Source organism: Enoplosus armatus, chromosome 1 (assembly GCF_043641665.1).
Source record: "Enoplosus armatus isolate fEnoArm2 chromosome 1, fEnoArm2.hap1, whole genome shotgun sequence".
Lineage (NCBI taxonomy): Eukaryota > Metazoa > Chordata > Actinopteri > Centrarchiformes > Enoplosidae > Enoplosus > Enoplosus armatus.
This window is the reverse complement of record NC_092180.1, coordinates 7531221-7553767: the sequence shown is the minus strand read 5'-3', so window position 1 is coordinate 7553767 and position 22547 is coordinate 7531221. Positions and strand designations below refer to the sequence as shown.

Here is a 22547-nt window from a genome sequence, read left to right as displayed (position 1 = left end):
TTGGGAGGCCAGGCGCCCTCCATTTAATCCTAGTTATATGAAGAAGTCCCTGTTCTCTGGCCTGTGCTTCAGGTTTATTTTGACAAAGGCTTTGTTAAAGTATATAACTGTGGAGCACCAGATCCCAGAAGCAAAGGTGCAGAGTATTTTCAGCAGTGTGTGAAATTCTCTTGTGGCACCATTGCAAAGACCAATGATTGTATACATGCATGCGTGTAAATAAACAGAATTATACACACAACCTGATAAATGCCTGGTCTCATAATAAGGTGCTAGAATTTGTCAGAACTAAATCCAGAACCGTAGCTGCCAGTTTTGCAATGACAGACTGTAGAGGTTGTACACAAACGCAGTCACGCTCATCATTTAGTGTTTAGACCTGCAGGGTGGACAGACCAAAACTACAGTAGTTAACTATAAAATCAACACATAATTTATGGAAAGAGGTCCTGCTTTTGCCAAGTCTTCCCAAAACAAAGTGAACCACAATCGCAACTCAGCAAGTCTGCTTATAGTTCAGCGGGCCACACACAGACCAACTCGTGTCTATGGCTTCCTGGCCAACAAAGGAATGTCGAATATCAATCCCTTGTAATCATGGAACTCTGTGGGGAAACTAATTACAAACTGTTACTGCTGATATATAATTTGGTGTGCCCTGGATTAGCCTCGCTGTGTTCAGCTAATGAATACAGCTCTATCTGTTCTATCGCGGCTTCCAGCTGAGTAAACAGTTCCCATCTCTGCCACGGCATTAGCTGGACCCCGATGAGGTAAGCCCACCCATCACACCTGCTCATTCTGTGCAGTTGTGATAGCTAGCTGTCAAGGGCTTAGCAGCAGAAGAAGTCAACATGACAGCACGCCACTCGAGACTAGCACTCGCTTGGCCCTGCAGCATGAAACTGGCACTGACTGAAGAGACTGCTGCATGCCTGTTTAGGATTAGCAGTAATGAATTTTATGCTCAAGTGTCTTTTTATAAATAACAATAACAAGCTGTGTGTTTCACAGTTGGATCTGAGTGATGTTGAGCCCGATCTTATGACGAAGAGAACAGACTAAGGATATGCATTTTTTTTTGTTTGTTTTTGAAGTGAAAGGACAGATTTTAATTATGTGGACTGCATTACAAGACCCCACATATACTCAAAGTCTTTGTCAAGTTGCATTTCTTGAACGTGTTTTTCCTAACTGCTAGACAGTCCTTGCCATTCATTTTGTTATCATACAAAAGCAACTGACAAAGAGAATTTGAAGCTGCCACAGCTCCAGTATTTTGACTGTTTGGCTGTCTTTACAGACACACATTATCATATATGGCTCAGCTACCAGCATGTACTCTCTGGTTTACTCTTCCCTGTCCACTCTCTAAAAATAGCAACCATATCCTGTAGGCTGTCAACTTGAAAGCCGCCCAAGGAGCAGGTGTGAAGATGAAATGACATAGCTGAATGTGCTCTCTCAAAGCCAGACCCATTAGTCTCCCAAATTTTATCCCTAACCATTTTACTGAGGTCTCCAGCTGGGTAAGCAGTATATATCTCGACAGAGTCAATTCTTTATGCTTGGTCAATGTCAAACATTTTGCTGTTTTGTTAGCAGTCTTAGCTGTGCTGACTACAGTTATTAACTTTTTATGGACTATTTTGGCTCCTCAAATCAGATATGTCTGTGTTTGACCTGTTGCATACAGTCATAATGTAGTTGTAAATATATGATTTTCAACATCTTGGAAGCTGTGCTGGCCTCACTGTCACGAGACTCGACAAGTTTGCAATTATGTATTTTTGGCTATGTTCAGAGCCACACTTCAGTTAACCTCTGGAAAATGCTGTGGCTCATGAACTTGGTGAGTCACATCACTTATAGGCCCCTAGCTTGGATAGCTCTGGTCTGCTTCCTGTCTGCTGGTTGCCCCCAGAGGTCAGGACCCTCCACTGCTCCCCAGAGAACTACCATCTCCAGGCCATCAACACGGCTTTTAATACCCACACCAGTGTTGAGGTGACAGCCTAGCTGTCTCCTTGGCAGATACCTCGGGGTTAGTGTATAAACAGGTTCATGTGGTTTGACGGACTGAGATTGGTTTACACACAAGTGCTTTGCAGACCTTCATGGCTAGTGGCGGCAGTGCTGCTGTGGGTTAAATCAGAGACGGGCAGCAGGAATGTTTCCAGGCAAAAGTGATGATTAAAGACATGTTGGCAAACGTGCAGTGGGAAACTACTTAATTGATTAGGCAAGTAACAAGAGAATATGCAAACTTTGCAGCAATTAAACATGAAAACATGTAAATGTCCCCGCTGTGGGATTAATAAAGTCTAAGTCTAAGTCATGACTAAGAATTTGTCAAAACAATCTCATGTCAAGGTTCATTTAGTAGCTGTTCTGGGGCTTTCAATCGACTCACATTATCCTCATTAGCAGATTGAGTTTGCCCAGTTGAAATGTAGATATTCAGATGTCCTTTTTTTCTGAGCATTTGAAGGACTTCTCGTTCACGTTGGCTTACAAATTGAGTTTTCAAGATTTCAATTGCTGTTTCCAAGTTTAAGAATTAACTTTTAAAACTCACAAATAAAAACTGTTTAGGTCAGTGATGTGGCTAAGGGCTCATATTGTTTGTTACCATGCAGGCCATTTAGTTTTATCACATTATGCAAACTAGACAGTGGATCAACTCTCATGAGTATTGTCAATGTGTAGTAAGATTATTCTTAAACTCAATATCAACATAATATTCCCTCAATTTGCAGAATGTCAAAGGTGGAGCCTCAGACAAAACATAATGGAGGACACAGAAAGCAAAAAATGACAAAGAGAAGCTGTAGTAGTGCTCTCTATCTTTTTCTTGATCATTTGACAGTGCTGATGTATAACAGTGAAGCTGATACAGTACAGCTTATGGTTGCCTTGGAATCATTACAGACCCTGAGGTTATGTTGTTGCTTCGGGAATGCAGATCTTGCTGATAGCAAGGAGCCCGGTGTCTGTTTGCCTTGTCCTTAAGTTTCACCCTCACCTCCCTTATGTTTACACCATATCGCTTTTTCCACTCGCCCTCTTCTACTGCGTGTCTTTGCCATCTCCCTCAGTCTCATCTGTCTGTTTTCCTCTCTTAATTTTTCTCCATCTTGCTTCTTGTTTTCCAGGTTTCATTTGGCTGCAACGCGAGGACACTTGGACTGTCTCAATCACATCCTGGGACACAATGTTGATGTCACTGCGACCGATGCCGCTGGTGAGTTCGGATTGGATGAAAGCAGCACCCTGAAGCTGAATTCGTATACTGTTATATTCGTAAAATACTCTGCACCTTTGCTTCTGGGATCTGGTGCTCTACAGTTATATGCTTTAACAAAGCCTTTGTTCCGACCATTAAATCAGTGAGGGTAGACTTAATACTAAAACACAAACACAAAGACAACACAAGCTCTCCTACTTTCCTCGAACTTGCGGTCATTATTTACTTGTATACTTTGCTGTTATTGTAATTATGAGTCTAATGAGAGACGAGAACAAAAATCTGACTTAGCCGTATAATAAAAAGGATTTTCCTTTTTATTATACGGCTACAAAATGTGCAATAATCACATTGAATAAATTACAGCTATACCCCATAAAAAGAATATGTAGGCCTATAAACAAATGAATAAATAAAGACTTTAGACAACATGTAAAATAAAGACCTGCTTTGTTGAGAGCAGTAACTCACAAAATATATCATGTGTCATCTGTATACAAAGTGAAATTGGTCGCACATGAAAAAAGGAAAAAATAAATTGTGCCCTTGTCAGTGTAGACCTATTAATAGAATCTTAATCCAATAATACAATTACATCCTGACAAAAGCAAAATAAATACACATGAAAAACATCAAAAATAAAAGCAGATGCCTCCTCCCACAAACTAAATACGTTATAGCCTTAGCTGTGTGGGGGGGTTGCTATTTATAATTTACAGCTCCCGTGGTCTGTTCAAGCCTTCACACAAACTAGCCTACCTGGAGCTTTGACCTGGGCCTCCTGCTGCTCAACACGTGTCCACCTTCTTTGGCTGCAGGGAATTTCTAGTTTTGCTGACAATAAAACCAGCTTAGAAAGAGGTTGATGAGGCAGGGGTGCAACGCAAGCGCTTTGTTACAGTTGCCGGCCACGGATAACGGTCCGCGTTTCATCTCCACCACTCAAGGGAGGACCGGGATCATGTTTCGACCTGTCTTCTAAAAAGTCCTCCAGTTCCTTCCTTGCTGTTACAGTCACTCGTCTAAGGACAGGAGGAGCTCCATTTCTCGCTCTTTATCAGTTTATGCCTCTTTTCGAATGCTGTTGATAATCATGGCAACGGTAGAAGCTTCCTGGTTCCCCAGTTTTTACCATGATTAAAAATAAACCACACTGTGAACCTCGGTCTCACATCAGTAGGTGTGATGTCCACATTATCACATTATCAAATTAAAGCAGGTTAAGGTACTTAGTGCCAGAACACGATGAGGATGTGTTAGGCAGAAAATTGGTCTCATTAGCGGTCTGTTACTTTCTACCATACAGAGAACTGCTCAGCAACATATGTGTTCATTTGGGATATGAAATTAGGCTGAATAATGAGCAAGAGACATCCCTACTTTCAGAGGCGATATAAACAAAAGGATCAGGCAGCGAGGCAAAGGTGGAAGCAAATTATAATTACCCTTGTTGCAATAATGGTCTAATTTGACTAAAAAAGGAATTGTATTTTCACACAAAAAAAAGCATTTTACAAACACTGTAGGTTTTCCATAAGGATTGCATGACTAACTAAAAAAATTAAATATGTCAATAGAAATTAAGCTATTTGATATCAACAGTCAGCCAGCCGGGAAAACATTAAGAAGTAGCTTAAGAATTTTTATACCTGCAAGTATACTTTCAACAAATTAAAAGAATCAATAGCGAAGTAGAATATTTTGATACTTTTTCCACCCTTTCACATAATATATTGAAAATGCACTGAATTATTTGTTTGTTCCAGCATGGTATGGTGCTCCAGCAATCTAAATTAGATATGTTTCCAAATGGGAATCTCATGAGGCTACGCTAGACTAACAAATCCTACTGGTTGGTCAGGGCACTACTGAGAAATATCATTGTCATACTGCAGTAAAAATAGACTGTGAGGGTAATTTGTAATTGCGACAATAAATGCCCAGACACATGAATAAATAACCATAAATCACTTACTGTGCAGGCTCTCTATTCAGACAACGCATCATAATGTCAAGCTAATTGACTCCTGATTAGTCTCTGGTTTGTCAAACCTCTGCTCTGAGACAAACTCTAAGCACTGATTGATCTCATGCTGCCTGTTTTGTCTGTGTCCTGCAATGGCGCACTCTTTTATTTTACTATTTTATTCACGATCAACAGGGTGACTTATTCTGGCTGCTTGTCATGATGATTGCACATTGTGGCATTTGGCTCTAAAAAATGCAAACCCTTGATTGTACTTCATTTTCTGATTGCTGCATTTATCACTTTCAGGTAAAAACGCTCTTCATCTGTCTTCGAGGAATGGACATTCTCTGTGTGTGCAGAAACTCTTGCAGGTAAAGTGGATTTGTACTCCTATGGGGAAAATTGCCACATTACAAGATAGCGTCTCATATCTTGTTGTTTTTTTGTTGTTGCTCGTGCTGGTCTACTGTACATACTGTATGTTCCACAGAGCAGCTTCCCAGTCACTGGTCAGTCCGAGCAGTTTCCCTTTCAGCTTCTTTAAATAATTATTGCCAAACAGCTCTGGCAGCTGAGCCCACTCCGTATCGGTCAACAGTAGGCCCTGTTGAGTCACCATGACCCACTGGAGGATTTATGTGTTTACAATGAGGGGGCTATCTCTGCAATATTGTGCTCTCATAGCGTTGTAGCCCTTCCCCCTGCCCCCGTCTCTCGCTTGGCAGTGATCTAACAGAGGTCGCGGCTGTTGGCAGGGGGTTGTCAGCGGTGTTGACAAGCCTACCCTCCTGCAAACCGTCCATTCTTGGTGCCGTCATCACACCAGACATAGCAGCTGGACGCCAACACCCACCACCTCCACTATCTCCCTCCGTCAGCCTCAAGGTATAGGATATCCCCCCTCCATGCTTCACCGTCAGCTCCCATTGCCGCTCTACCCCCACCCCCCCCCTCGCTTTGTCATTTGAGCGTGCTGCTAATTTTTGGCCGTTGTTGCTAGAGAGAGTTGGGTTTTTATAGTGGGGGAGCTCACTGGCAAGCTTACCCAGCAACATCAGGCCCCCTGTTAGCATTGAGTCCTCAAGGCTTTCATAGCAGGCCCTCATCACCACAGTGGTGCAGTCACTGGTGTCCAACCAGCTGACTGACTGTGTAGAGATGTCACAAGCATATCAGCACAGCGCCACTTAGCCTAATATGACCTGCTTGCTGTTGCCTCTCAGGTTCCACTGCCAGCCAGTGGAAATAAATGATTTTGAGACATTGAGACAGCTTTGAATAACTGAAAATCCAGGCTCAGGTCACATACTCAAGAATTAAATCAAGCTAACTTCATTATCCACACAGAAAATGGGTCGTATTTGACCTATTGAGTTGGCTACATAGGCTGTAATGCAGAGAGCCGAACCACCAGTGGGTATTAGTAGTGACTCATCAGCTTCATATCCAGGAGTTTCATTATATACTTGGATTGCAAAAATTATGATTTAAGCCTTGTAGTCCTTTAAAGAATGGCAGTATGCCATCATACTCTACAGCAAACTTTCTTAAGTGTGGCTCTTAGATATATACAATAAGAAATAAGCGTTGTACTTAATTATTTTACACTACAGGGATATTTCAGCACTAGTAAAATAATTTGCTTCACTTGATCCTGTTGTTTCAAACTGTGTTTATGTTGTTTTACAGCACAACTGTCCTGTTGGAAATGTGGACCTACAAGGAAGAACAGCTCTCCATGATGCTGGTAAGACTCGACTCAGTAGTGACTCTACTCTACTTTACTCCACTGGAGTACTGACTCTACTCTACTCCACTTGAGTACTGAATGTACCCTACTCCAGTACTGACTGTACTCTATACTAGTACTGACTCTATTGGGATCTGTTTTAGTCCTAACTCTACTCTCTTCTGTTTGAAATAAATGAAAACCCTGACAAGCCAAAGCTCTTTTATTATATTTAATGTCTACTACATTACACATTTTAAATAAAAACTCCCATTGTAATAGTGAAAAAGTGATTGATTTTAAAGAGCACTTGTTTTTCATCATATATTTTTCAATCTATAACCCCAGGTCCATGCTACTGCTTGAGCTCGGCTGTTGTATACATGTTTTTCAGTAGTAAATGAGATGAAATGATTGCAGTCGCTTCTACTCTTTCTCTCCACAGTCATGGCAGGCTGCTCCTCCAGCGTGAAGCTTCTCTGTGACAGCGGGACGTCTGTGAATGCCAGTGATTTTGTGAGAATTGATATTTCACACAGTGTGTTGTAATGGTCTTTCATTGTCCGTTTGTTTAGTTACCATTGTATAAAAGCGTATTGATCTTCTCGCTCCTTAAAGACCTTGCTAATGGCAGTTATTAACTTCATGTACGGTCAGTTAGAATAACACAAAAGGGTATTCACTCCTTAAACTTAGACCCTTGACCCTTGAGCGCTCTCTTTTGTTCTGGATTACTCTGGGCTTTTTTTTGCTTGTAGGTGAGAGACAAATTGATTCTTTAGATTGAACTGTATCGGACTGTATTGTGTTGTAAATGTGATTTTTTTTTTATGGATAGATGTGCCTGTGTGTATTTAGCTGTATGTTTTTGGTTTTTCTCCAGGATGGCAGGACACCTCTGGTTCTGGCAACCCAGATGTGTCATCCACGCATCTGTCAGCTGCTGCTGGAGCGAGGGGCTGATATCACCATCCGAGACAAACAAAACAAGTAAGAGACATCAAATACTGTAAATTCTGTACTAGCTATGAACATTTACCAGAAATGTATTTAAGAAAAAGAAGTATATCTGAAAGACCATTTACCTCACTTTCCTTGGGGAAGGGGACTATACAAATATATAGTAGAAAATGAAAGAAAACTGGATCATTGTGAAAAGGGAGACATGAAAGATTACAGCAGTTTGTACAGTAAATTTGTATATTTTTGTATACATTTGTATAGCCTGGCTAGCAAGGCATGCTGAAGAAAATATTTTTTCTGTTTGTAAAGGGTATTACAATTCACAAAAGTCATGGCTTAATTCTATACATTGCAGTAATGTCCTGATTTCACACATTTTTAACTGCAAAACTGCACTATTTCAGTTTAATATAACTTTTAATGTCATAACAGTCATTATATAGTCATATTACAAGTTTTGCCTGACTTATTTATTGTGGTTTCTCAGCAGCATTTGTAATGCAAAGCAAAAGCAGTCCAGCTCAGTTATCACAGCATTTAATTATTCAGCAGTAGCTGAACGAAATGCTTGGTGAATTGTTGTTTTTGCCAAATGTTTTGATTTGAGAGCCTCATATTCAATGAGCTCATAGGCCGTCTGTGTTGACCCCCTCAGGACAGCGCTGATTCTGGGCTGTGAGTACGGCTGTAAGGATGCAGTGGAGGTGCTGCTGAAGAGCGGCGTTGACGTGAAGGCAGTCGACGGCTTGGGTCACGATGCATTTCACTACGCTCGCCTCAGCAAGAACCCGGAGCTTGTTGCGATGGTCAAAAGTTACCTCGACAAAGCCACCAGAGGTTAGATGGCAAAACACCAGCAGAGTCTGCACATAAAATAATCCTGTAGCCACTTGTTTGGAATAAATACAAGAAGAGCATAATAAGCATGATCATTGATAGCAACCATGACTGATCAGACCAATAAAGAAGGAAGGAAAGCTTCTGGATTTAAACTTCGGTCTGACGTGACGGTAGTAGGTAGTGCTGTTGGTGTAGAAATACTGTGGAAAAAAACATCTCACAGTTTTTACATCACTTAAAGCTGAGAGTCTTGAACATCATTCACTGTTTGTTTCAAAAAAGATCATCTACATACACATTTTCAAGGTGAAAGTTGATTTAGATGAGGAGTATCAGGTGTTTAGACTTGCTCTGTTTAAGCTACATGACTGAAATGAATGTTGGTATTTTCATAGGCAACAGCAAAGTGTGGCACATGTTGACTACACTTTGGAAAATGTCAAACCAGAATACATGCAGGCAAAAATAGCTAACACCCTGATGCTGTTTTGCTTTTAAATTCCATTGGTTTGTTAACATTTTTACACTGTAAAAATATAGAATTATTATCATTGCAGCTACATAAATATTGTGGCCTCAGTCCATATGGATTTATATTTTCTTATCAGTTTTCAACACTTCTCATTTTTAATATCTCACAGTATTTATAGCCATAGTCTTGACTTTCATGATTATTTCCCGATTCCATATTTCTCTGATATGTTTGTGTTTCCTTTTGTCCTTTTGCGCACCCCCTTCCTCAAACATGTTTTCAAGGAACACTGTTGTGTAAACTTACCTGTTTTTTGTCAAATCTTGATAACATATGGGAGGAGAAATGAAATCTGAACTTTGCTGTTTTCTTGCTTTGTTACAGATAAAGAGGCTGCAAAGATAGAACAGTGGAAGCGACAGGTAATCCTTCAGCATTCAGTTTAATGGCTAACATCATCCATTAGACCTCACCTATAGTGAGGAGTAGTAGTTGTTCTGCACACTGCGTTACATATTTTAGAAGACCCTCGTGTGTTCATACAGCATGATGAGAATAGCAATGAACTGACAGTTTTGTAGCTGTTTTGTTTCCACGGTCCCTTTGTTAAAAGAGGGCCAAGGTTGCTGGCATCCCAAATGCATCGTTTTGTTAAGTCAGAATCCTTCCTGTCCAGCATTCAAATGCTAAGACTCTCAAGATTCTGCATTTTCTTCCAGTTGTTCCCCATTTCAAATCATTTTCTTTTTGCTTGGTGTTGTTTAATACAGCCTTTTCATATTTCTGAACCTGTAAGGTACTCGCCACTGCTCACATGTACATGACTGCCATCTAGTGGTTATAAGTGAGAGTTGTTACATATGGTTTCGTAGCCTTTGGTCATGTTATATACTCAAAACAGTGGTTGTAAAAAAGATCCTGTCTCATCTGCAGCATTCAGTGGAGAGATCAGAGGCAGCGGAGGTTAACAGAAGGGATCAGATCATACATGTAAGTGCTGTATAACTTCAGCCTCCCTGTTCCACTCAAACACACATTCACTTGGCTTCACTCATAAGCAACTTATTTGCTTGAATTCACTGCATTCAAAAACCAAATCAATCATCAAGACATCTATAGCCATAAAGTACTGATGAATTATTAGTTTTTAGCATTCAGTAATTTTGATTGGTTTATGTTTGTAAGCTTCGTGATTTTATGTGTGGATGTGTTTTAGGACTTGGAGAGGCAGAACGAGACCCTGCAGGAAAGTCTCAGGAAGTACCACCAGGAGCAGAAAGCCCTGCTGGATAAAGTTAACATGCTACAGCAACAGCTCACACAGGTAAGCAATGCAACAACACAGCAAGAGCTACTGAGCTTGATAAAACTTGCTTATCCTTCATTCTTGGCTTGTGTTTTTCAGTGCACATGGTTATCTGTGGGTGGGTAGATCTGAGGGTCCTACTAGAGGTTTGGCTAGCGAATATAAGCAAATATAATAATAAAAGCTGAGCTGAGTCACGCTCTCTTGGCCTTGTATAATAGTCCCAGGTTCTGCTAATAATAATAAATGTGATTTAGGAAATGTTTAATAATTTAATTTCTAACCACAGGCGTTTCTTTCAGAGGAGGCAGAACAGGCTTTTAATACTGATTGCTTATATAAAAAATTAAAAAAATGACTTCTTTGAAATGCTACATTCTGTGAGCATATTAGAGTCTTCAATGTTAGCTGGCAGAATAATGTCCATTCACAAAAGCACAAGGAAATTCAATTAATTTTAGTGGCATTTTGTCAATTATACATCCCTCAGTTGACTGTATATCTGATCTTTTTTTTTCATCTGCAGGAAAAGATAACTGTGGAAGACACTCAGAAAGAGGTATGAAACTAAAATGATTTCTTGGACATTGTGGGCCTCATTTACAAATTTCTTATTTGTTTTCTTAAGTTTGTTTGCAAGAATCTTCCACTGGACGCACATTATATTCAACATACCTTTTAATATACAGCAGTAGCTGTACAGCAGACAATAAGAGCAAATGAAAGCCTGGGAAAGACTTGGGAGGATGTTGCTGGTGCTGTATCAACACACAACTGTAGTGACGGGAAAAGGAAGGCAGCACAGTGTGAAATGCCACTCAATTGTGACTTGATGGATAACATCCAACCAGGTCCACACACTCAGGATTTGAGGTCAAGTGCTGTAGCAATTCAAAATGTTGTAATTTCCTGAAACAAATATTTAAAAAAAAATGTCCTAGTCTCGTTATGAAAGTAGGGAAAGAAAGACCAACTAAAATGAAAAATCTGTGAATCCCACAAATTTCTTTGTGCACAAGTTAAGAAGTGTGCTTTAGTGTACTACAAAGAACTCTTCAGTTTATCAAAAACTAATACAAATAATTAGCTATTGCTAACAGCACTGAATGAAGCTGCGTTTCTATTTCTTTTGATATGAATAAGCAGTTCTTGAGGTGAACTCAGACCCAGGCTGTATTTGCCGTCATTCAATTCGTCAGTCGCCATTTATTCATCTGAAAGTCTCTGGTTACTCTCGCTTGACTCTCTCATGCCTTTTGCTTTTCTTTCTCTTGAATCAGAAGGAGCAGTTGAAGGTGATACTCAGTGCCAAAGAAAGAGAGGAAGGGGCTCGAGGCCTGGAGACTGTCAAGGTCCAGCTGCGAAGCACTTTGGTCAGTGACTTTATACATATCTGATTTCTACTTGAATCCTCAGGGAAATCAAATCGGTTTTTAAGATTTTTTTATTTGTATTCAGACTTGATATGTATATTTAGTAAGTACTTGCTTTACATTGTGATTTACATTTTGTTGTCCTGAGAATTCAGTATTCATATCTGAAGGCTGAAAGTCTTAAATTGTTGTTTATAAGTTCTTTGTTGGTATACGTCCAGTTGCCAGTTTATTAGGTACAGCTAGCTAAACCTAATGCTCTAATACAACAGCCATGGAATAAATCCTCCCTTCATGGAGGTCATAATGTTCCAGTGTTAAAAATATCATTACTTTAAGTCTAAAAAGTCTCAGTTCAACTTTGTAATGAGTATGTGTATCTATATGTATTCACAGGGGGACTATTCCGGGCAGTCTGTTATCAAAGGTGAGCTTCCTTCCATTTCTTGAATCATAAAGAAAAATTTGATACCATTATTTCAAACTTCACCAGCAGACAATGAGTATGTTTGAATGTTTTGTTTGTTTTGCAGGTAAAGAAAACACTTTGGTCAAACAAGCTCACAGCCTGGATTCTGATCAGGTACGTTTTTCATCTGTGGAACAGTTTCGTATGACTTGCAAATGTCTAAATATACAGTGTTAGTTTGCATCTAAATCAAAGGAGGAAAAAAGCTGAGGTGACCTTGTGGAACAGCATCTATTGTTTACTCTCAAATGAAGTGTTTGGCTTTCCATAAAAATGACTAATAATAATAATTTTTGTCACAGCATTGCTTACAGTAATAATTCAATTTTTGTTACATTTGGTGTGTTTGTACCAATATGTTTTTGCTCTGCAGATGCTCCAGAATCCGGCCATGTCGCGTTCACTGTCCAAACTTCCAGAGAAGAGTCAGCCCACTGTAGGCTGGGACCTCTCCGGTGAACTGGATGCACTCCGACGAGAACTTGAGGCGGTCAAGACAAGACAGCAGGCAGCGGAGGAAGAGACGGCACGGCTTCAATCTGCCCTGAACCGTAAAAACCGAGAGTGCCAAGAGCTGGTTCAGAGCCGAGACACCATCCAGAAACAGGCTGACCAGCAGGTTCAAGAACTCGAGGACGCCTTAGGGGACGTCCAGAAGAGGATGCTGGATTCTGAGTGTAAGGTCAAACAGCTGCAAGCCCATGTTGTCGCTGTTAAAGAACACTTAGGAGGCCAGGCGACAGAAGAACTGCGCGCCCAGCTCCAGGATATCAAGGTCAAGTATGAAGGGGCTTCAGCCGAAGTGGGGCGCGTTCGTAACCGCCTCAAACAGAGCGAGAAGGCTTTGGAGGAGTACAAGAGCAGCGAGAGCCAGCTAGCAGCTGAGGCAGAAAGGCTGAACCAAGACCTGGGAGCTCTGACTGCAGAAAGAGATGAGCTAGCAGAAACCCTTTTAGAAATGGAAAGCCAGTTGAAGGAGACACAGACTAAACATGGTAACACAGTGCCAGCTGAGAAGTTTGACAACATGAAAAACCTGCTGACGAATGCGGTTGACGAGAAGGAACGTCAGATTGCTGAGCTGAGGGAAGACTATGATCGTGTGCTGGAGGAGGTGGCAGAGCTCCATCGAAAGCTGGACGGTCCGTCATCCCAGGGAGGATCGGGGGCGATGTCCGCTGAGGAGCAGCAGAGGATACGGGCAGCTCTCGAAGAGCAGAATGCTTCATTGAAAAGGAAACTAGTCGATGTGACTGCCAAAAGCCAGGCTCTAATTCACGAGGTCGAGGAGAGTGAGGAGGAAAGAGATATACTACGAGAGCAGCTGGATGAGCTCAACAGTAGGATTGAGATCGACTTTATACCCATGAAGCATCACGAGGACGCTCGGAGGAACATGGTAACGGCTTTGGAGGAGCTGGAGGACAAACTGGTGGAAGCCAGCGAACGTTACGGAAAAGCAGAGGCACAAGTCCAGCAGCTTCAGACCGAGAGGGCCACCCTGCAGGAGAACATCAGCAGTCTCCAAAGTGCCAGTGAGAGACACCAGAGTGAAATGGACGCTTTGAGGTCTCAGAATGCCGACCTGATGAAGAAACTTGAACTTTTGCAGAGGAGATGTGAAGACAGAGATAAAGAGTGTGTACAGCTGACCACACAGAGCCAGACTCTGAGACAGAGCTTGGATGGAGAGTATGTTCCCAGACAGCAGCACGAGAAAGTGAAGATGGAGTTAAGTTCCACCTTAGAGAGTGTTAAAGCTGAGATGTTGAAGTTTGAGACCAAGGAAAAAGAAAGTGGGGAAGAACTGAAGAAAGTGAAAGAAGGAAATGATAAGTTGAAAGAAGAGTTGGAAAAAGTCCTGTTGGAGATGAAAAAAGACTGTATTAGTGTAAAAGACCACAAAGCTATCACAGATAAGTTGAATGCTACTGTGGTTCAGGCAGAGAATAGAGCAAACGAGGTGTCAGGGATGTATGTGTTGGCCCAGGAGGAAACTGTAAAGCTTACCCAAGAACTGGAGGCTCAGAAGAAAGAACTTGATACCATACAGGAGGCTATTCAGTCCAAGTTTATCCCACTGACAGCAGCTGAGGAAAAAGAGCACTCTTACAGTGCCCAGGTGAAGGAGTTGACGGTTAAGCTGTTGGAATTGGAAGAGAAGTATAACAAAGAAAGGTCAGCCGGAGAGAGCAACAAACAGGAGAAAGACACACTAAAGGTTGAGATTGAATCTGTTCAACAGAGACTAGACACTGCTCTAGTTACCAGTGAAAAGCACAAGGATGTGGAGGAAGAGTTCAAGAGTAAATTTGAGGAATTGACTCAGAAGTTGGTCAACTTGGAGCAGCAGCACAAGGAGGTAACAGTTCAGAAAGCTGATGTTCAAGACCAGAATGCCCTCTGCAACACTCAGATCCAGAATCTACAGGAGCGTCTGAAATCAGAGTTGACTCGGATAGCAACATATGACACAGAGCTTAGAGCCCTTCACGATGCCATGCGGCAAGCCCAGGCCGACTGCAAGAAAGCAAGAGAGGCACAGCAGGAGGAGGCCCAGAGGGTTTGTGCCTTACAGAAAGAACTTCAGGAGCGCCGCGGGGATCAGGCATCTCTGCTACAACAACAGACCAAGGCCAAGGAAGCCCTGGAGGCTGAAGTCGCTAAGCTTCGAATGGATCTCCGCGAAGAGGAGGAGAACAACGCCCAGAGAGCTGAAGACATATCTGCCCTGCAATCTGAGCTGCTTCAAGCCACACAGGCGCTCGAGGAAATTCGCTATAAGGAAGACCAAATGAACCAGCTGAAGAAGGAGAAGCAGCAGCTGCAGGAGGAGGCTGCCAACCTGAGCAACAAGCTATTGAGCTTAGCAGAAGAGTGCGAGAAGGCTCATCTGGGGTCAACGCAAGCCAGGGAGGGTGAGAGCAGGGCCAGGACAGAGATGGAGGCTGTCCAGGAGAAGGGACGCACCATTGAGAGAGAAATTAGGGAGCTGAAAGAGCGATATGATGAGTCGCTCAGCACCATCTGTGATCTTCAGAGGAGGATTCAGACGTCAGCTCAGCAGACTGAAGCCAAAGACAAGAAGGTAGTAAAAAAAAAAAAAAAATGACATTAAGATTTAACTATTAATAGATTTTACAGTGCTCAGTCATGGTTTTATTATTTAAACTACTTTTGGTACAGGTAGTATGTGTGTTTAACTATAGCTTAATGTATCTACTATAAATTAGTATACTATAATATCGTAATCCAGCTTGTTTGTCTGTTTTGACTCTAAGCAAAGAGTCTGCATTTGTTTCTATTTCTACAGATTCATTTCTTCTTTCAGGTTTGTTACGTGTTTGATACAGTAATGAAAAAATGTATGAACATTAACGTTAATATTTGTGTGTGTGTGTGTGCGTCAGATCACAGAGTTGCTGACAGATGTTGAGCGATTGAAGCAGGCACTGAATGGTCTGTCCCAGCTGGCTTACACAAGCAACGCACCTAATAAGAGACAAACAATGCACATGGACACTCTTCAAGCCCAGATCAAGAGCCTACAGCAGCAGCTGGCTGTGAGTGGACAATTATGTAAACATATGCATGTTCTGCTTTATATTTAATTAGATTTAGTGCACAGTAACTGTCTATTTGTTTGTGACTGACTGAAAAACAACTGCAGGACCTTCATTTTCATTTGATATTGAGGGACATTTACAAAATGAATGCAGCAATCTCCTCACATTAGTCATTTTGGTTTATTGGCTCATCAGGTAGCTAATAGAATAAAATATACAAATACTACATTAAGTGACTGATTTATCATAGTAATCGCATTGTGTATACCTCCTTGGTGAATAGGGGTGAAAATAAGAACCTCCGTTGCTGTAGTTGAATCTTGCCAGCAAACATCATGCCTGAAAACTACACTAAAAAACTCCACTCCTTTTATATAACATACAACCAACCTAACTGTAACTGGAAGATTTGTAATGTGAGTGCACCGCATCAGTATTTACTGGCCAGCTGTTGAAGACATGGCAGCATTAACCAGTGTGTCGTCTTTCTCCTTCTGCTCCATTAGGATGCTGAGAGGCAACACAGGGAGGTGGTTTCAATTTATCGAACTCATCTTCTCAGTGCAGCACAGGTACGTTCCTCTCATTAATCTCTGTTGAAAGTGAGAGTTGTCTGATTTTCTTCCTCTGCACATTGTCTATTCAGAGTCTGTCTCATTCCCATCAATGGTCTTAATTAAAATAATTTAGGTTCTGTTATTCAGACGGCTTCGTGACCTTTTGATGAGTATTTTAAGAACAACAATAAGGAGGTTGAACTCGCAGAGATTCAGTGATCTGAAAGTGGAGTTCATGAAAGAATAATTAAACTGATTATTAAAATTTTAAAGTGCTCTTAAATGTAACTTGTTTTGGAAAAGAGATGAATGATTTCATTAAAACACATTAAGACCCATTATTTGATGAAAGCTGACTTGAGTCAGAAAATACATTTTGGAGAACCCAGATGTGTTCGGTCTTTATCATTTAGCATTTAACATGCTCCGTGTCAATCCTGGGCCATTCCCCGCAACTTTTTCACAAATGTTGTTGGCTAGTCATAGCTAGGCTAGTCTCGCCATCCATATGGCAACAGAAAGTAATAGTGAGAAATGCTGTCTGACTTGGTGTAGAGGTGCAAACAGGAGCTCAAAACTGCTCCAACGCACGGTGGGTCTGTCACAGCTGCAGCAGTTAGCTCTAGTTAGCTTTCAGTCAGCAGACCTCTGAAGGGTTGTATGACACACGGGCAATGCACATTAACACAATAGATTATCACACCATTGCAAACATTGAATGGTATGTATATGGAAAAGATGTTTATGAAATCACACCTGTTTTATCAAATCATGGTTGTGCTTTTGTCAAATCAACATCAACCAAGTTTTGAAAACAACTTTCAGCACTTTGTCAACACCCGAATGCCAGAGGTGATTCATATGTTTACGCTAAAATGTGTTGTGAAATGTTGTGTGACAGCCATTGCAGATGGATTGGGAAAATATAATGGTATTTGTAATGGTTGGAAAGCCTGTGGGAGCAGGCTGCAAATTCACTCATCAAAACAGGAAACCTCGAAAAGGCCAAAATGGTACAACAAAATATGGACTCAGCCCAGTTATTTAAAATGTAGGTGTAGGTGCACAGTCGCTGTCAGGAGCTGAAGCGCAGAATGATCTGCTGTGTGAGTAATTGACAACAGAGCTTCCAGTGAGAAATGTGGTACAAATGGATTAACTGAAGCCCGTTCTGACTTTGTTTCTCTCTAAGGGCCACATGGATGAGGACGTCCAGGCCGCCTTACTGCAGATCATCCGCATGAGACAGGAGTTTGTGTGTTAAAGCTTCCTCCAACAAAACAAAATGCCGCCTGCTGACTCAAATTCACCATTCTCACATCTCCCACTGCAGAGTCGTCCTGCTGTGGCCCCTGTGGGTGCCCGGTGTGTGTTTGTGTTTGTCATTTCACAAAATTTCTGCTCTGAAGTCCTTTTCGTTGTAGTACGTAATCTCTGTGTTGTGGGTGAAAGTGAATAACTGTAGATTTTAGACACAAACGTGTTCTAACTTCAGTAGAAACGCAGCAAATGAAAATTTACTTAAATGCTATTTTATCAATTCCTGTATCAAACTGACCAGTGAACTTAATGATATTCATATACACAGGAACATTTTTAACATTTCTTTTACAGTACGGTATGTGAAAAAGCATTTCCATACAGTTCTGTCAGATATATTATACATGTTTTTTTTATCCAGCTTTAACCCCTCATATCAAGTGATATGGGAGTTATTGGAAATGTAGGTCCCTTTCATAGATCCCTCGCTCTTGAAATGCTCATCTGAAATGTAAAACAGACATGAACACAAAGACCACTTTTCACATTCCCACCTGACAGTCAGCTCTCATACAGTATGTTTGTGTTTAACAGCAATGTTTGCTAGAATTTGAAGGATAGGTTCGCATTTTTTTCAAGTTGACCTCAAAGAATAGCTTCACAATTTCTCAAGTCTGTCTTTGAACTTTAGTCAGGTGCCCATGTGAACACGGAAATAGGTTTAGCTTGCTGTAATCATTTCTCCTGTTCATACAGGCCACTTAAAGATCCCTTCATAATGTACTTTCAGTGTAAGTGATGGGAGGTAAAATTCAAAAGGTTATCTGAAGTCCTTGTTGAGCTGCAGTGACAGATAGCGACAAAAAGAGTGAATTTTGCACTAAACCGAAGATATCCACTTGATTTGATGCCTCAGATTAACTTCAGATAAACTTTGGAGCATATTTGTCCACAGAATGACGACTGTTTTGTCCCCCATCACTTACATTGAAAACACATTAGGATCTTTTAATGTCCAGTATGAACAGGCGTAATGATTACAGCAAGCAAACCCTATTTCAATGTACATCTGTGAGTAGTGTTTTTAGATGGACTAAATTGTCAACCTATCCTTTTAATACAACCCTCATTGAAGGAGTTCTTGGTCTCTGTAATCTGACTGATGGTGAAGAGATCCTTTCTTAACATGATTCCAGTGGAAGAGATGGGGATTCTGCGCAAAAATGAATTTCAAGTTTAACCATAGCTGATGTGAGGCTTCAGCAATATGAATTGGTCTCATAAAGTGGGTTTCTTTCAAGGTTACTGTCTTTTTTTAGTATGAAATTCCCCAAACAGTGTTTTCTTGCTGAGCCGCAGGGACATCACTAACAAAAAAACTACTTTTTGCACTAAAATCTCGATGACTTTGGACGTTACCTTTGTGATTAGACTAACTCTGGCGGATTTTGTCGCCCATCTCTTACATTGGAACAGTATTATTAGGAGGCTCCTTCACGTCCGCTATGGACAGAAGGATTGATTACAGCACCCAATACCTCTCTCCATGAACATATGGGCATCTGAGTATTATTTTAAGACAGACTCTAAAGAATGAGAACCTATCTTTTACCCTTGTTCATGTCAGTTGTAACACTTCAGCTACTTTCTTGAGACTGAACTCATTTTGTGGCACAGTTATCATTTTCTTCTGGAGGTCCAAACTAGCTCATTAGTTTTCAGAATAAATCTGAATGCCAAAGACCCTGAGGAGGGTAAAATCATCCAAATCTAAAACTACTCGCCATTTTGGTATGTGGTAGATAGTCTTGTTAGACAGATTTGGGAGAGCTCTCAGTTGTGTCGCTCAACACAGTCTGGACGTAGTTTGTGCTGGATTTGAGTCATAGGGCTGTGGAGTGGAGATCTCTTGCTGTGTCCTACAGTTTGCGGTGGCACGTCGTCCTTTTTGTTGAAACCAGAGTGTCCTCTAGTGGTGAGACTTGGCAGGCCAAGTTGATAGAAATTGTAATAATAAGTGTGGCTCAGGGGTGGGCAGTTGTTGTTTTTGGGAGCTGTAACAGCTGCATGTTTGTACTCAACATGGGTATTATACATCTTACAGATAGTTGAGAGACTATATAAAATGTGAATGTAAACCTAAATATGAGCTTCATCAGCTCATGTCTGTTGCTTTGTATTACATTTAAACCTTTTTAAAGACAGTAAATGTCCCAGCTGAAGCTTGACTTAATATACAACCTGATTTATGCAGCAGTGAACTTGCAGCTCTCTTACAGCAAGGGTTGCGTACCCCTGAGCCAGCTCTTTGTGACTCTTGATGGTGTAGTGTAGTGGTGTTGTGATTGTTGAGCGAGTCTCTCTTATGCCTTTACACTGATATATTTTTCATAGCTTTGTACTACTTTAATTACTGTACTACAGTGTGACAATTCTGATATTCAGCAGGTCTGGAAGTAGAACGGCACAAAACACTTTCAGGGTAACATTTACCGTAGGATGCCATTTGATAACCATAGAACAGATTCCTTTATTTATGTGGATAGACAATAGTTATAGTTATTTGAAGCACTCCTGTCTTTACCTGTCAGCTAACACACCTTACCAAGTAAACTTTCTTGCTCTGTTTTTTTATTTTTGGCCAAAAACTGTTTACACCAACAGATAGTACAGTAGCTTTCTAAAGCAGATGTTAGGGATTAACACAAATTTTTATGGATATTCGTTTCTGTCGTCCCTCAAACTGTCAACATACACAATAAATTGAATCCAGTTAAATAAATATACTGTATACCAATCTGTTTTCTTTGGCAATAATATTTGTGTTTGTGAATCAGTAATACAAAATCAATAAAAGTGCCTAACATAGAAAACTACATCTTGGTTCATTGTATTTTGTCATTACTACAGTAAGGAATCTCAAAAACTATTAGGTGGATTGCCATGAAAGTTTGTACAGATATTCATGGTCCCCAGAGGATTAATCCTACTGACTTTGGTGACCTTGTGACTTTTCCTTTAGCGCCACCAGCTGGTCCTGGTCCTGAGAAGATGTATTTTAATGACTTTAGAGATCCACTTTTGATAGACTTTCACCATCTAGTCAAACATTACTTTTATTGGTATACTTATATTACAATACTTTATTGGTTTATGCAAAACTAATGATGTTCCCATTAGCCTCAGTTGTATTATGTCTTTTGTGCTAATTAGCAAATGTTAGCATGTTAACACACTAAACTAAGATGGTGAATATTATACCAAACACATCAGCATGTTAGCATTGTCATTGTTAGCATTTTGACGTTAGCATTTAGCTGAAAGTAAAGCCTCGCAGAACTGCTAGCATGGCTGTAGACTGTTACTCTTGTTGTATTAAAGGCTCCTGAAAATCTCTCAATCAGCTTCTTACTATGGCAGATTCTGTGTTTTTGTAGAAGCCCACTGCTCAAAGTCAGAATAGTTTTGGTTATTTTACATGAGAAATTTCTATATTTGTGTTTTTGTTCTTACTTTTTTTTTTTCGATAGCTTGAAGTGGGCGGGGCTCCGTTGGAACAATGTGATAACACAAACTTCTGTGCACCAATCAGGATTAAACAACATTTTAATCAACTTTGGTTGTTTTCTCATGTTGCCAGACCGCCTGTCAATCATATCTAATCATATCTAACTACACCCACACAATCTCATGAAGCAGATTAGTTTGTTGTCCTGAATTTTTCAATGTCGATTTTTGCTCATTTAGTCATGAATTTTTAATGTTACCAAGAAACACCAGGTTTTCAGCGTGTTTTAAGCCATACAGTATGTGTGTGCTTTTGGCTCCACACACTCTGACTTCCCTTGTGGGAACAGCTCAGTTCATGTGGTTTCACTTTAAGTACAATCAACCCAGGAATGAGAGCGAGTAGCTCTTTGGCACACAGCGCTCACTTTTATCTTTGAGCCCGTGCCCCCATTGATTTGTCTGTTGGTCTTTTCCTCTTCGCAAGATTTATTTTTCATTAAAGCTCTTTTCACCGGGATGCCGAGAACAGAGGTCATGGCTATTTCAGTTATCTCATTTCAGACAAATTCATGGCATGCACAGTCACTGAGCGCAGGGGAATTTTCTATTTAAAAAGTTCAATGTGGTTAAATTGGCCTTTTCTCTTAAAAATAATCAAGATTACTTATATTACACAAAAAAAAAATCATTAATACAAGCTTAAAGCAGAACTTGAAGTTTATGAGTAAGAGCTAATCCATCCTTTATTCCTTCCTCTGTTCGCACACACAAACACACAACATGCACACACCCTCTAATTGATACAAGACTTGTCCTGGGTTTGATTTCTTTGAGAAAAGCTTGCTGGTTTCAAGTGGCAGCCATCCCTCCTCTCTACTCCTCCTCCTTCCTTGGTTTTATGATTCTCTTTCTTGCGGTCTGCACTGAATAAGCTGTTCTCAGCAATTATGGCAAATACAATTCAATCTGTTGGTAGATCTCTCTTTAATCTCATTTCCAGGGTCCTAATCAGTACCATACATCCACTTGCGGCCATTTGGTTTACCATTGTAACCCCTTTCCCGGCCGCAAAGAATCTCATCTTTATAAAATTCGTCATCCCAAGAAGGATCAGAGACTTTATTTATGTTGGAGTAAGCCCCGGCCGTCCACCGCATGCATCATGAGTGGTAAACTGGCTGAGGAAGCAGGCGGGTGGTTATATACACATCAGATACACGCCCACATGTTTGCTTCCAGTCCTCTGAGCTGTCACGAACGTTTGTTATCTCACACAGCAGTGTGCC

The 22547-nt window shown here is 40.8% G+C and overlaps 1 protein-coding gene across 1 annotated transcript in view; it reads left to right on the top strand.

Moving 5' to 3' along the window:
* The window catches only part of uacab (uveal autoantigen with coiled-coil domains and ankyrin repeats b), a 41541-nt gene extending 20914 nt beyond the window's left edge, over positions 1–20627 (top strand). The window contains exons 3-19 of the mRNA XM_070905714.1: positions 3156–3244; positions 5523–5587; positions 6906–6963; positions 7391–7461; positions 7829–7935; positions 8564–8745; positions 9605–9642; positions 10154–10210; positions 10437–10544; positions 11053–11085; positions 11807–11899; positions 12296–12326; positions 12433–12482; positions 12742–15456; positions 15779–15931; positions 16441–16506; positions 17684–20627. Coding sequence (XP_070761815.1) covers positions 3156–3244; positions 5523–5587; positions 6906–6963; positions 7391–7461; positions 7829–7935; positions 8564–8745; positions 9605–9642; positions 10154–10210; positions 10437–10544; positions 11053–11085; positions 11807–11899; positions 12296–12326; positions 12433–12482; positions 12742–15456; positions 15779–15931; positions 16441–16506; positions 17684–17755 — 3988 coding nt within the window. The 3' untranslated portion in view covers positions 17756–20627. The remainder of the gene's footprint in view (positions 1–3155; positions 3245–5522; positions 5588–6905; positions 6964–7390; positions 7462–7828; positions 7936–8563; positions 8746–9604; positions 9643–10153; positions 10211–10436; positions 10545–11052; positions 11086–11806; positions 11900–12295; positions 12327–12432; positions 12483–12741; positions 15457–15778; positions 15932–16440; positions 16507–17683) is intronic.
* Positions 20628–22547: the final 1920 nt, after the last annotated feature.